General features: G+C 38.3%; 1 protein-coding gene across 1 annotated transcript; it reads right to left on the bottom strand.

Moving 5' to 3' along the window:
* Positions 1 to 1,432: 1,432 nt before the first annotated feature.
* On the bottom strand, positions 1,433 to 7,064 carry LOC103937588 (probable CoA ligase CCL6). The gene is made up of 19 exons (XM_009347538.3): positions 6,798 to 7,064; positions 6,427 to 6,490; positions 6,202 to 6,291; positions 5,907 to 5,963; positions 5,681 to 5,729; positions 5,428 to 5,504; positions 5,158 to 5,197; positions 4,974 to 5,068; positions 4,704 to 4,868; positions 3,954 to 4,064; positions 3,774 to 3,861; positions 3,617 to 3,683; positions 3,463 to 3,538; positions 3,271 to 3,388; positions 2,739 to 2,984; positions 2,451 to 2,590; positions 2,089 to 2,271; positions 1,880 to 1,999; positions 1,433 to 1,731 (listed from the first exon to the last, which is right to left on the bottom strand). The coding sequence occupies exons 1-19, from the start codon at positions 6,938 to 6,940 to the stop codon at positions 1,684 to 1,686; spliced, it is 1,977 nt and encodes a 658-aa protein (XP_009345813.1). The 5' UTR covers positions 6,941 to 7,064; the 3' UTR covers positions 1,433 to 1,683.
* Between the last annotated feature and the right edge of the window lie 6,089 nt (positions 7,065 to 13,153).

Below are 13,153 nucleotides of genomic sequence, written 5' to 3'. Positions count from 1 at the left end.
CAGGAAGATCCGTAAGTTGGATTCGCGATACGTAAATTCCTATGATCTTTAAATATTACGTATTATAATGTATCCAATTTTGGTGACGATCCAACGGTCGGATCATCGATTCACATTTTTATCAAGTAACGTATCGTAACGAATTTAGGTTCCAACTATCAACATACGTCATTCAAATGACAAAACTGAATTCAAAACATTCGACATAGCCTAAAAATAGCATTGGCGGCTCACTGGCCACGCGCCGCCGCGGGTGGCGGTCGGCCGTCCCGACTCGCCGGAAAATCCAATTATTTTCAAAAATTCTCAAACTTCACAGAAATGAAGATCTCAGTGAGTGGAGCAACTTTCATACCTGCCACGAAGTCCAAAAATGGACGGAAGATGGTCGATTTTGCCCACGAAGACGGCGGGTGCCTAAAACTTCCCGACGTTGATTCGTCGTCTACGGTGGTCCAACGGGGTCAAGGTTGGTTGGGTTTTGCTCCTGGGATGATGGGCTACAAAGCCCAAGTGGTGGCATCGGCCATCGCTTTGCCGATTTGCCGGAAAATCGAAAAGGGTGGCCGGAGCACCATTGATTTTCGTCAACTTTCGTGGCCTCAAACCTCCACATCCCATGGTTAATCAAGGTGTTTCTTGGGTGGGTTTTGTAGAGGGGAATGAGAGCTTCAAGATGGTGGTGGTGGCATCGAAAAACTCCACCGGAGTTGGCCGGAATCGGCCTCGGAAAGTAGACCCACGGTGGGTGCGGGTGGACGGGAACCACCTTCTTTTTTTTTTTTTTTTTTTTTTTTTTTTTTTTTTCTTTCTTTCCTCCCTCCATTTCTGATTGGGTTTGTGGGGATTTAATTTAAATAAACACTAAACCTTGAATAACCAATTTCGAACGTCCGTAACTATACCGTTATAATCCGGACTCGCAAACGGCTTTCGCCTATACGTTCGTACCAATGAGTACTACGAGGATATGCTAAAAGAATAAGTTCCACATCTCTCAAGTCGATGGTCAATGGAAGTCAAAGTCCTTGCCTCTAGGGCAATTTCGTAAATTCACGCTTTTAAAATAAAATAAAAACGTAAAATTTGGAACGGTTGTCACACAAAGACTTGGTTTGTTGCAGAATTTTTCCTCGTTAAAAGTTGTAGGCGGTTGGGGGTTAAGAAAGTTGAGAAAAACTAACAAGACTACAGCTGGATCGGTTGCATAAAAGTTTCTATTGGTGTGTTGGAATAGGTTTAAACCGACCGAATCAAACCGGTTAACAATGATTTGCGTTGGTTTGGTTTTGATGGTGGTAATTGTCAAAACCGAAATGTTGAAGGTTGATTGATTCTGTTATATTTTTTGTGTCAAACCGAATCAAACCAATAGCCACTCACCCCTAGTTCCACATGCATATATATGGTTTGGGAAGGAAGCATCTCACACTCGTCAAATATCTGATATTTATAGGCAAGGACTGAAGGTGCTCTAAAATGCATATTGCATTTCTGCGTCTGTGTGCAATATTGGACGCAAACTGAAACTGTGACCAATATGATTTCTCAATTCACAACTTTCATATTATGTTTAGAATACACACAAACTAACTTTAGACGGGGAGCCGACATGTCCAGAGTCTCTGTGGGTAGCAGATAGCCATTATTCTACATAGTTCTTCTACATGGTATACATTGCTGTCACGGCCTTGCTCCCTTTCCTTCACTGTAAAGTTTATCGATACAGTCCTGCAGATGATATTCCAAAAATATGTTAGTATTTGCTTGACAGAGAGTTATGGAGCGGATTGTGTTTGGAAAACTGGTTGGCCCTTGTACTTCAAGGTGCCACCAGTCATGACATGTTTGAGAAAGAGAGACAAGGCGGCATACATACCTTGTAATATTTATGCAGCTGTGGTCTCTTCAGTTTGAATGTCGGAGTTATGAGATCCCTCTCCATGTCAAAGGGATTCGGTTCCAAGTGAACTGCTTTTAACAGCTCAAAACCTCGAAGCTGCAGGAATGTGTTCCGAATTCGATGAGTATTGACATATATGTAATGGAATTGGCAACAGGGAATTGGGTGAAATATTATCAACATACATGCTGTTTCTGACCAGTACTATTGAGCTCATCCAAAATGTACTTTCTTGCCTTCGGGTTTTGACATAATGATTTGAAATCACCAGTCAAGTGATGCTCTGCTGCCCAATGCTCCATTGCCTTACTGTCAGGGACCACCACAGCAACAAGAAATGACTCGAAGCTGTTCCCATAAACCCAAATCTGTCGACCAGAGGAAAGTTAAGATATACATCAACGAATTTAGAAAACAAACACAAGGGAGGTCTCACAAATTAAAAAGACCAACAAATACAAACTCATATATTGAGGCAAATACGGGGTGAGTTCCAATGTATAGAAATAATTTAACATGCACTGGCTGTAGCAAACTAGCAACATACCGATGTGATAAGAGGACATTGCAAGTATTTGCCTTCAATGTTTTCTACGGCAACATATTCACCTTGCGATAGTTTATATATATTCTTTTTCCTATCTATGATTTTCATTGATCCATCTGCCTGCCATTCTCCAATGTCACCTGAAATGCAATCAAAATCATCTTAACTTTTCAGTGCAATACAGCGATCAACAAGAATTTCTAAGATGTCCAATGCTGACATCTTAATAACAAGACATAAGCTTGGGCATCAAGTGACTACTTTATGGCCGACCGTTTAAGAATTTACCTGTATGAAACCACCCATCAATAAGGACTTCCTCTGTTAGATCTTCTCGCTTATGGTAACCAGAAAACAAGGTTGTTCCTCTCAGGCAAATTTCTCCACGGGGCGCACTGGAAAGTGCATCATATCCCATTGCCGGCACTGACTCAAGCCTTGCTTCAATAGTTGTGACAGGGACACCGACAGTTCCGATCATAGGAAAAACATTGCTAATGGACGTGAAGCAGCCACCACAGCTTTCAGTAAGGCCTACATGTAAATGAGTTTAGCAACTTGATGGAAGGTTCATTTTCATTTTCAAGGGAACTTTTATAAACTACTGTGAATGAGTAGAAGCTCGCATCACTGAATTTTCAAAACATGACTAAGAAGAGATTGAACTCATTTAGGTCAATGATTTTTTCTTTCCATTGCAGTTAAAAATAAGGTCACCATAAAACCTACGTCGATTAGTCAATTAGATTCTAGCAGCACCATTCATACGATCTTTATATCATTCTTAGATGCTATAGAGCAGATATGCAATCAACCATACCATATCCTTGGGATAAAGTGCTGCAGCTGGTGACCCTCAAAAATTCCTCCACATGCCTAGGCAAAGGTGCAGCACCAGACAACAATAGACGAACTCGTCCCCCCAATACTTGTTTTATCTACCACAATTAACAATTTGTTAGAATGTTAATAGCTATATCCGAATGGAATGGTGAAGGATGCAACGACAGACCTTATCAAAGACAAGTTTGTCCAAGAGAGGTGCTGCTTTTTCTTGTGGGAGACCCTTTTCCAGATTCGCCAACTTGCTGTCAATGAAATCTTTCATTAGTTTTATTGGAGGAATGCAAATGCAAACGAAAGAGGGGAGTTTATCATGACCGTACTAGTTATAAGCATATTGGAATAATGTCTTCTTCAATACACCCCCAGATGAAACTTTGTTAACAATACCTGTGAGCACAAAGCTTAAGCCAACTATTTAGAATAGAAGAAAAATCGAAAGACGGTAATTTGGCTGAATCAGTATGACGTATATTTTACCAGAATATATGCGATCATACACTCTAGGCACCCCACAAAACATAGTAGGCCTTAGTTCCTGAAGGTCCTCGAGTAGAAATCTGATATCCTGCAGGCTCAAGAAAGAAATCACTTTAGAGACAAGTTACAGAAATTTAAGAAATCAGAAAACTTAGAAAGATATGAGTCTTATATACTTACTCCTCGCCAGAAGCCTACGGAGGATCCTTTGTAGATGCAATAGCTCTCCATTATTTGGTCATATATATGGGCCAACGGAAGAAAGGAAAAATATGAATCTTCTTCCGTACACTGTAATAGAATTTATTTCATGAGATGAGTATTTTAGTGTCAATCACTGTGATTAGCAAAAGGAAATAATTTTGATCTCATATTGTAGTCACAGAACTCAGAAAAGGGAAGCTTCTGCAAATGAGCACCCTTGAGTGGCATTGGGATGGGCAGGGGAAGCAGTCTAGGTTCAAGTACGGGATGACTTACTTAGCAACATATTACTAAACAGGCACCACGTGGGTTTGACAACAAATAATGGCCCGAACTTTTATTTCAGAATATAACTTCATTCACGATGTATTGACGCAGGAAACAGAAGGAGCTTGATATTGGCATTGGGAAAACAGAACACCAAAAACTTACATGAGAAGCAATTCTTTAGCAAAATAAATAATTTGCTTTTACTAACATAAACATCACATACATTGATGTTAGTATACGTTAGTTCACGACCAAGCGTAGGCAGAGAAGAACCTGGTGATGATATAACTACTCAAAACGCCCATCACCAAATCACACCCAAAATAAGCATGAAAAGTGGCAGGAGCTATCCTCCCTTTTTTCTAATTTAACTTTAAGAGGTAGAAAAATCACTAATTTGAAAACTCCAGAGATATATTTTAAAGAGGCCAGGAACTAGTGTGCTCAGTTGTTTACCACTCTATCTGTTAGAAAAAGTAGTTGCTCCACAGACAATACTTCTGCCAGAATTGCTCCGTTACTAATAATTACACCTTTTGGTTCTCCAGTTGTTCCACTTGTATACATTATTGTGCAAATGTCAGTCTTCCGTTTCTGAGGTAGTTCACAATCTGCATTTCCCTGAGAAAAGGAGTGAAGAGGTCATTTTACATTATTGAAAATGAAGTTGGCGAATCCTTTACCAGCGAAGGGATTTACATTAGAAAGAAAGCATAAACAACTTACCGACTGAGAGAATTCCTCCCAAGAAAAACAAGATACCCCTAGTCCCTCAGCTTCCTCCTTTTGAGTGCTAGAAACATTTGCAAAACTGACAATTGCTGCAAAAAGAAAAATGCATAAATGAGTTACAATCTGCAGCAGTTGCACCACAAATTCCAACTCTTTAAGGGAATAGAATATGACTTACTTTTTAAATTGGTAGAACAATTTGGAAGGCATGACAGAACCTGCACAAAGCATTACCGTATGAGCAAGAACGTTAAGAAATCAAGAGAAAAAACTGAAATTCAAACAAAATACCACATGTATGGGGAAATTAAGTAAGGCGGTCATCAAAGTATTAAATCTGAGGTTTTGGTACCACAGTGTTGCATTAGGATGCTTTTAGTACCAAAGTATATGACATCGATAGCCTTGAACATTTGTACTTAAGGAAATAGATAGAAAGCAAACTTACAGAAGGGAGTTTGTTGTCTTGAACAAAAGCTATTGAAACTTCAGCATGATTGATGATGAACTCAACTGCATTTGCACCTGTAACTTGAACAACCGTGTGAAGTTAATCGGCTATATTTAATCAAACTCAATCACCATCATCAAAGTCTAATTGCCCGTGGAAATGATATTAACGTAGAAAATATTAAGGTATTCAGAAAGTCATGGTGATTTACACACCGAGTTCTATAGAAGAAAGAGAAGGAAAAACATACCAAGCGTGTCATAGAGTGGAACATATGTTATGGCTTGGCTATTACAGGCCTATAAAACAGGAACAAAACATATAAGCATTACCGCAGAACGTCACATCCAGTCACCAAAATCAGGAAAATTTACTCAACCAGTCACAAAATTCGATCTCAATATTAACAAGCATTTCAAGGCATGGAATGTATAGACACGAAGATCCAATCACAAAGACAGGAAATACAGCGTTACCTCCATTGTAGTAAGCCACTGGGGGCAGTTTGATCCATATATACCGCAACGATCCCCCTGTAAACATTTTTGAGGGAGAAAAATAAAACCAAACTTAAATTTGGTTCCTTTTCTTTTAATAATTGTCACTGCCATTTTTACGTCAACTTCGAGTAACAGTATTAGTCCAAAGGCAAACTATGGATCACATCAACATATTAAGCCATATAAAATTCATAATTAGCGTTGTATTAACTTACTAAGTGATTAGTGTTTGAGCTCTACAGTAAATATACTTAATTGGCATGCAACTTACAGGATTAACACCCCGGCTTCTGATGGCTGAACCAATTCGAATGGCAGAATCATAAACTTCTTGGTACGTAAGCCACACATAGGGACCCACCTGCCATTTCCAGTTTTAAAAAAAAAAAAAAAAAAAAAAAGAAACTGAAAATTGGGTTTTGGTAATCTTAGTCGGAAAGATTAGATCACGGGTTTCAATGCGTTGGTGCTATTTTCGCTCAAATGGAAGCTTTACCTTTGTGTCTGTGACTTCGCGCCGCCCAAGCATTGGGTTGTTTGGATACTTCTTAGCAGAGTCACTGCAAGTTAGACCAGAGTTTCATGTACTTATTAATAATTATAGCCTGTTATATGGCCTATTAGCTCAGCTGGTTAGAGCGTGGTGCTAATAACGCAAAGGTTGCAGGTTTGAGACCTGCATGGTCCACTTTTTTAATACTTTTTTAAGATGATTTCCTCTACATTTTTCTGAGAAAGTTGACTTATCTGTCCATTTTTTCACAACAACTGCCTTTCTGAAGAAAAATGTGACACTCAATCTAACGTGCATTACTTTGATCCCATAACGCACATCAAATTTTAACAAGACGAAACAAAAGCAAGTACCTTAAAAACTGCCAAGGAGATTCCAACCCCTCCGGCAACTCCATGAGACCATCTTTAGCGTAAATGCCCCGATACACCGGCCCAGCGGACGGCCTCTCGTCGGCAGCTGGCCTCGATTCCTCAACCTTCACTACGAAAGCCATCGACCCTTTTGCCCAACTAAGCTAGCAAGCTTGTTAAAACATAAGAACTGAAGTGGCTTTTGGTGAATGTGATAACTAACAACCAGAAACAGAAATGGATGGGGGAGATTGGTCCAGTTGAATGCAATAAATTGTATCTGAACCAATTTATCGGCTTTTATGAGAGGGGGTCTTCAAGCTAGCTGTATAGATTCATGTGTTTTGTAGATGAGTGAGAAAGGACTGACATGGCATTTACAATGGCAGACGAAGTTTGGTGAAGTACTTCTTTTTGGTGTGTTTAATTTTTTTTGGGTTAATCTTAGTTTACTACCCTAAAATTTCTTGTTTTTTGTCTCCGGTACTGAATTGGGAAGCAGAGGCACTTTTACATCCTTGCAAAGCCATGCCTTGAAACTTCTATTATCGTCCGTGAAGCTCCTGAATACATATGAGTTGTATACAAGTTATGACTAGAAGTACATTTGAAAGTTCTATATATAATGTCTTTATTTGTGGATTATCTTGGTTATAACAAAAAATTCACGTATTACTTACCTTTGGGAGACCTCAAACCCATGTTATCTAAGGAGCCTGAAGCTGATACAAGTGAAGTGGAGACTCTGGTATATTCCTTGGTCATCAATAATATTGTTCAATATCTTATTAAGGGCTCTTCCTATGTCATTTTCAAAGTGATATCCCAAACCTAACCATTGGATGTCATCAATGAACTCATGGAGAGGTATTCTGACATGAACAGGACTGGGTGAAGTAATGATTTACGCTCTATTACTACAATCATGTGAAGACTAGCTCTATACACATCACATACGAGTCCTAATTGCCTATAGCAATCTAGTACAAGACTGGCACTTACAATGGATCCAAAGTGAGCATACGGTGCGATGTGAACATACACGTAAAAGATTGGCCCTGGCCCGGGCGAGTACTAACACCGGTGCTGTAAACGATGAGCAGATAACATAAATATAGTCATGCCAAGTGATTTGATAATTCTAGTCAACATAATATTATTCATAGCCGTAAATTTAATTAAGGCATCCTGTAAGATTTATAATGACTTCCTAATTCTCATCGTTACGTCATTCCTTTAAACGTTAATTTAATTATGGCTGTCATATAGAAAATTCATTATTAGATGTATATATGGAAACTAAACAAATATATGTATATATCAAAGAAAGGACCCACTCGCAAATCATATCGTCAAGTCAAACCCGGCTCACGGGCATCGAAGATCCTTGAGATGCTTTTCACGTAGAAATGAGACCATTTATGTAAATATATAACATACTAACGTATACACGCATTTTCGTGTAAAGTACGACTAATAAAGAAACTATTTTAAAACGGTCGAATTTTGGAAAACAAAGGGCGGATTCAGATTCAGCATGTCGAGAAACCTAAGGAGGGACCTCTAGTTCCTCCACACACCACCGCACACCCTGTCACAAGGTGGCTGCACTGGCACCCATGTGCCACCACGTTGTGGCTTCCCATGCGCGCCCACGCGCCTTCTTCACGAAACCTACAGTTTTTGCAGGTTGCAAGCCTAACTTTTAGATATCCAAACTACCTCATTTCTTAACTAAATCTGATGATACAAAAACCAACTTGAAGCCAAAAATGTAGGAATTGAACTATACCTATTGGAAGCCAATCATGGTCGATGTTGGCCGGGAATTTGGTATGAAAGTGGTCAAATGGCCACGGTTGTGCTTTCCCAGAAAACTGGGGAAAGTCTCCCCTTTGTCCCTACAATCTCCAAACCCTACCAAAACAAGTGCAAAATCCTAAGATCTTCCACAAACATCAAATAAGAAGGGAAAGAGAGTGTTCCTGAGGCCTACCTTAGTCAGAATCGACGAGAACTTGTCGGAGAAGATGATGAATAGTGGCAATGGCCACTGTACAATGCAAGTTCCATGTCTGGGTTTGATGTTCATGTCTAAGCTTAACAGAGATAGGGAAGGACAAGGCACGGTGGTGGTCCGATGGTCTAGCTCGCCAAAGTAGTCGAGTGGTGATGGTTCGGTGTTACTATGCACAGAGAGTGCAGAGAGAGTTTGAGAGATTGTTGATGGAGTATTAGAGTTGATGGTGACTTGTTGTTAGGCCTACAACAAATGGATGGTTTTGTCAAGATTGCCGGAGTCAATGTGATGTCGTTGCCTTTGTGTTTATAGAGAATAGCAGAGATAGGGAGATGAGGGGAAAGAGAGAGTTAGAGAGATAGAGGTTCGAAAGAGAGTTGGAGAGAAAATGAGGAGCTGAGATAGTGAAAGGAGACATGGGAATGAGGCGAAGAGTGGTGTGGGCCCCACTTGGCATGCAGCTTAAAGTCACCAAAGAAAATACAAAAAATATCTCCAGTAACGTGAATTTACCAGAACGCCCATCATGCTCCGTAGTTTGTAAAATCTTCGTCGTAACTCCAAATTTAGTTCTGTTTGCACCTATGTGTCTGTACCGTTGAGTACTTCGAGAATACGGTAAGTTAATAGCTCATATGCATCACGAAAGAAATTCAACAATCTCTCTTCTAAGGGCATTTTGGTCAACTTACACTTTTAAAATTTATAAAATCGTAAAATTTGGGACGGGTTGCCACAATCTTCGACCTTCCCACTTGGAACAAGCGGTCAATCACATAAAGGAAAGAGGGAATCTGTGAGGAAAGCCTTTTTTATTGGTAGTGAGCACAAGTTTGGATTCGACTTCCATGCTATCATCAAATCTGATGCTTTCGTTTTACTTCTCTGTGTTACAAAATTGACATCTTCTACCAATCTTGCTTTGTTTGAAATATGCCTATGAAACATCTTTCTTTCTTTTTTTTTTCTAAGAAAAATTTTCTAAGTAAACAATACAATGAATTATATTTAGGTAACATTTTCTACCTTCTGTGCAATCAAATATGCTCATTTGGTATACTCATTTAAAACAGTGAGGGAGAAGAAATTTTAGAGGTCGACCCAAAGGAACTTGATGAAATCCCTATCAAGTCGCTGAAAAACAAAAAATTGCCTCCGACTGCTACAAAAACAAATACCATCGCTTTAAAATTAGGACTAAGTAAGTATGCTTTCATTTTGCTCAATCTTTTGCTTTGGATCTGCTTCAATGTGACTCTAATCACTGTCTAAATGCTTTCCATTCTTTTTTTCTCTGTGCAGCTTGGTTTGTCAATGTCAACACTCATGAAACTGCTGCAAACAACACTTTTTCTACTCTGTTGAAGAATATTTTGCATCTTTTGTTACTATATGTTGAACAATATCTAACATGTTTAGTAGTTTGTAAATATCCCTTTTTGCTCAGAATTAGACAATATTTTATGTACCGCCATGTACCAACATTTGTTAATTTTGTACAGAAGCTGGTTTAGTTTTTAGGACACATAGGGCTGTTAAAGCAGAATATATAGCTGTAATTTTTTTTTTTATCTCCATATGAAAATATATGAAAATATTTGTTGATTTTTTGTATGTAAATATGATCATGCTGGTCTAAACACAGTTCTAACTGTTGTAATTCAATTGAAAACTTTCCTGTTTGTCCCTAATTTCACAAAATTGAACATTTTCTCTACAAAGCTTTTCCAATTTATCTGTTATCAGTATTGTTGCTATTTTGCAAAACCATTTTTCAAGTCTTTGATACACGATGAAATCGTGTTTTGAAACTTGCAACAATGCACGGATACTTATAGCTAGTACAGTCTAGACTCTACATTATTTGGTTTACATAAAAAAATGTAGGTAAATTGGTAATTACGTACATAATTTATTAACTTGCTATTAATGTACCTACTATTATGGGCAAATTACCAACAACATATGAGAATATTTTTGGTACATGATATTAATGCACCTGTTTGCTACAATGTTCGTATATTTGTTTTATACCCATTTTATGCGGTGGTTGTCCCTATTTAGGGACTCCAATGGAGATACTCTTAGGCAGCGGCACAGTCACGGCTAAGGAGGGATTGTTTGGACATGTAGAGAGAGTGTGGAATTGTTTTGATCACAATATTCGTTCATTTTAATTCATTGCAAAACTGTATTAGTACTTTTTTTTTTTGTTACAACTGAATATTTTAATTGTTTTAAATTTGTGTGACTTTCTGCAAAAATGATTTATGAATGGTGAATTGAAATACAAATGGTTTAGATACTTGAACAAAAGTTACGAAGCGAATCCTACAAAATGTGTGTAAATAAAAATGGCACCCCCTGATATAATCCATATTGGAGCGGTCTGTGATACCATCAAACAAACAATATTACCTACACTAAGGGGAGGGGGTGGGCTTAGTCTCATAATGGGCTAGCAATAATGTGGTTCAAACTAGAACCTAAGACATTTCACTTACAAGTGAAGAGGAATACCATTAGACCGTAATTAGTCCAATTAATTTAATTTATTTGAATAATTTTGGTTTGGCAACAAAATTCTCAAAAACCTTGTAATTAAGATTTTTAATTATCTATCCTATCTCACTAACTCTTTTTCATTAATTCTATCGTTCCTATTAAACTCTTTGTTCTCCCTTCCTTTTCCTCGTTCATCCTCCCTAGCTATCTTATCTTTTCAGTTCTCATCAAATATGTTATCACGGCATCCAACACATCCAAACTCATTGAACCAAGGAAAAGAAAGAAAAAAAAATCAGAAAGAGGAACACTATCGTACTTTTTTATTATTTGTTGAAGATACTTGTACGATATATATTTAGACACACAAAACTAATCACATTCCCCTATCCACTACAGATATATAGGTCCTGTGTACAATAGTGGAACCCACCCATATTAGAGTGTCAAGTTTACATGTTTTGCGTCTAAAGAGCTTCACCGTTCCAATGGTAGCATGTCCCCTCGACAATTGACTTGTTGAACCAATTAACCCTACATGGGCCTGGAGGATATATACTCCACTCGAACTTACTAGCACGGTCGATGTCTCTGTCATCATTATATACATTAAACCACTAAAATTGACCCGGCCATGTAAAATCACAGAAGTATAATGTTGCGCCAAAGAAATGAGGAATAAAATCGAATTCCCAGGAACTATTGAAGGGGATCACTTTCTCACCAAGATCATCGTTCTTGGATTTGGAGTGAAGGGTAAGCGTGAACAATGTTCCATTCAGTTGCAAGAAATTTTTCACTCTTACATGTCTTCTTTTTCGATGAATACTTATACTTGCATCACACAAGGTTATTGTAAGCAAAAATAGCACTAGCACTTGATGTGGTAGAAACTAACGCACAAATTAAACCCTATAATTTAGACGATTGTAGTATGAGCAAGTAGGGATCGTTCTAGGACGGGGATTAGGAGGGATGCTAATCAACACAAATTAAATTTAAAAACTGAAAACTAAACTAGACTAACACAAAATAAGAACTAAAGGGGATTTTTGGACGAATTTTAACAACAATAAAGGAAATTGTAGCAAACGAATTAAGTCTTGTACGAGATATAGGTGTTGGAAATGTGCCCTAAAACCAATCATATGATGATACTTTACGGACATTTCAAACTAATGTAGTTTAAATGTAAAGGGCAAAGATTATTGTTTGAGCCGTCTCATATAAATGTTATATGCTTAAACGATAAGTCCAAGGAATATGTGATTGGAAGAATGCGATCTAAAGAAGTTAGATTCATGAGACCATTCTTTCGTTGACACATCCTAAACGTTCCTGATCCTAGGATTGTCAATTGGGCATTCACAGTCCGTTAAGATCAGTACGTGCTATGTCTTCTCTCAGGGAGAGTGACTAGTCTCGAGTCATTGGTGTGTGTGACATCAAGACAAGTACGTAGGTGCTCAATAGAGAATGAGTTCACTGAACACGATCAACGAAGAGTTCTCATATTCATGTCACATGAGAACTCATGGTTGGGATAATGCAAATTAGTCTTTTGACCTGAGGCATCACAGTTGTCTTGTGGTTAGGTCCTTATTCTTTGATTATGTCAAAGTCACTCCATCAGGAGGGTGTCCATGGCATCGTTGGGGTTAAGCCACTTAGCCATGGAGGCAAGTGAATGCGCAACAAGGGATCTCTAACCTTCAAACTGTTTGAGGGAGAATACTCTATGATATGATTGAGAATCTTTGGCCAAAGTATGAATGAGATTTAGGAATGTGTTCCAAATCACATTCAAGGTAATCATATAAGCACAAGACTC

This window comes from the organism of the source record quoted next, unplaced genomic scaffold, assembly GCF_019419815.1.
Source record: "Pyrus x bretschneideri cultivar Hongxiangsu unplaced genomic scaffold, Pyrus_bretschneideri_v1 Contig70, whole genome shotgun sequence".
Taxonomy (NCBI): Eukaryota; Viridiplantae; Streptophyta; class Magnoliopsida; order Rosales; family Rosaceae; genus Pyrus; species Pyrus x bretschneideri.
The sequence above is the reverse complement of the archived record's forward strand: the minus strand, read 5'-3'. Positions and strand labels throughout refer to the sequence as shown.

Bases quoted from the DNA above. Each gene is read 5' to 3' on its own strand.
- LOC103937588 (XM_009347538.3), bottom strand. From the start codon at position 6,940: ATGGCTTTCGTAGTGAAGGTTGAGGAATCGAGGCCAGCTGCCGACGAG. The intron at 5,505-5,680 runs GTATGTTTTTCC...TTCAAGTTACAG, and splicing joins TCCACTCTATGACACGCTTG to GTGCAAATGCAGTTGAGTTC. The intron at 3,389-3,462 runs GTCTGTCGTTGC...TAATTGTGGTAG, and splicing joins ACAAACTTGTCTTTGATAAG to ATAAAACAAGTATTGGGGGG.